The sequence below is a fragment of the Aplysia californica genome, unplaced genomic scaffold (genome assembly GCF_000002075.1).
Source record: "Aplysia californica isolate F4 #8 unplaced genomic scaffold, AplCal3.0 scaffold00441, whole genome shotgun sequence".
Taxonomy (NCBI): domain Eukaryota; kingdom Metazoa; phylum Mollusca; class Gastropoda; order Aplysiida; family Aplysiidae; genus Aplysia; species Aplysia californica.
This window is the reverse complement of record NW_004797711.1, coordinates 515,054-516,544: the sequence shown is the minus strand read 5'-3', so window position 1 is coordinate 516,544 and position 1,491 is coordinate 515,054. Positions and strand designations below refer to the sequence as shown.

The following is a 1,491-nucleotide window of genomic DNA, read 5'->3' as shown; positions in this document are numbered from 1 at the left end:
TGATCTCAAACGCCACAACTTGTAATGATCTCAAACGCCACAACTTGTAATGATCTTAAATGCCACAACTTGTAATGATCTCAAACGCCACAACTTGTAATGATCTTAAATGCCACAACTTATAATGATCTCAAACGCCACAACTTGTAATGATCTCAAACGCCACAACTTGTAATGATCTCAAACGCCACAACTTGCTGAAGATAGCAGCACTTTCCCCTTTCCTGTAAATGTCTCACTTGTCTGCCTCTACTTATGATTCGTTTGTTATACCTCCGCATTTGGCTTCTCTTGTGATTTTTAAGAGCTTTTTTTTCTTATGAAAAATGTTCCCTAAACAGAGCTCTTGTGTTTCGGGGTGCTTTGATAGTTGAAGCAGACTTTGTGCTGTTGAGGCTAGGGAGGTGAGCAGAGTAAGTCTGATTCCCCGTTTGGACTTTTCTGTTTACATCCACCCCTTGGCGTTCAAATGACCTTATGCAGTTGCGAGGGCTATAAAACATTACTAAATTAAAACTTTAAAAATCTTTGGCACTTAAATAACCTTAATGTGTTTGCAAGTGCCGTAAAACAGTTACTACAACAAAGACTATTTCCCCAGGCAAAAAGAAGAGGCCCAGATGATCGAGGATCTGGCCAACAAGGCCCTAGAGACGTCCCGCGAGGCATACCGCCTGGCCAACGAGTCTCTCAACATGCCACTTAGAACACAGCAGGAGATTGAACGACTCAGGAGAGAGTGAGTAGTCGTTGTTGTTGTTGATGGTGTCGTTGTTATTGTTGTTGTTGTATGTGGTAGAGGCAGAGAGCGGTGTTAATATTGTTGATATTGTTATTGTTGTGGAGTAAGGCAGGATGGACTGAATGTTGTCATTGTGTTTATGTGTGTATGTGTGTGAGAGAGAGAGTGAGAGAGAGAGAGAGAGCACAACTTTGCTATCAAACATCTGTTGTCTTGAACTCTTCCCCGTGTTTTCTTTGTATTTTACACTGTCATAACACCTCGAATCTTCAGCACTTATCTGACCCATTTGTGTTGAGAATGCAGAAAAATTCTAACTAAAACTAAAATCGCTTGTGTGGGTTGTTGGCAGTTGTCTGATATGGTTTGCTCCTTCTTTCCTATAAAAAAATCTATCTTCTCTATCTCCCTTCCTTATTTTTTGTGTTTGTTACTCCCTTGTAACACCTCTAATCTTCGGCACTTGTATGAATATTACCTTATTGTGTTGCAAGTGCCATAAAACTCTTACTAAAACTATAACATCTTTTGTTTGTATTTTACTCTCTCTTATGACCTCAAATCTTCAGCACTTATCTGCCTTATTTATGTTAAGATTGCCGGAAAACTCTTGCTTAGAACGTATCTGACCTGTTTGTATTTGACTCTCTCTTGACACCTCGAATCTCCAGCACTTATTTGACTTATTTGTTTTGAGAATTGCCGGAGGAAAACTCTTACTGCAACTAAAACTTCTGGTCTATTCTCCC

The 1,491-nt window shown here is 39.8% G+C and overlaps 1 protein-coding gene across 1 annotated transcript in view; it reads left to right on the top strand.

The window, feature by feature from the left end:
• The window catches only part of LOC101855278 (laminin subunit gamma-1), a gene marked incomplete at both ends in the record, with an annotated part of 30,402 nt that extends 29,663 nt beyond the window's left edge, over window positions 1-739 (top strand). Inside the window, 1 exon segment of the mRNA XM_013086158.1 lies at window positions 602-739. Within this exon segment, the coding sequence (XP_012941612.1) occupies window positions 602-739 (138 nt within the window).
• Window positions 740-1,491: the final 752 nt, after the last annotated feature.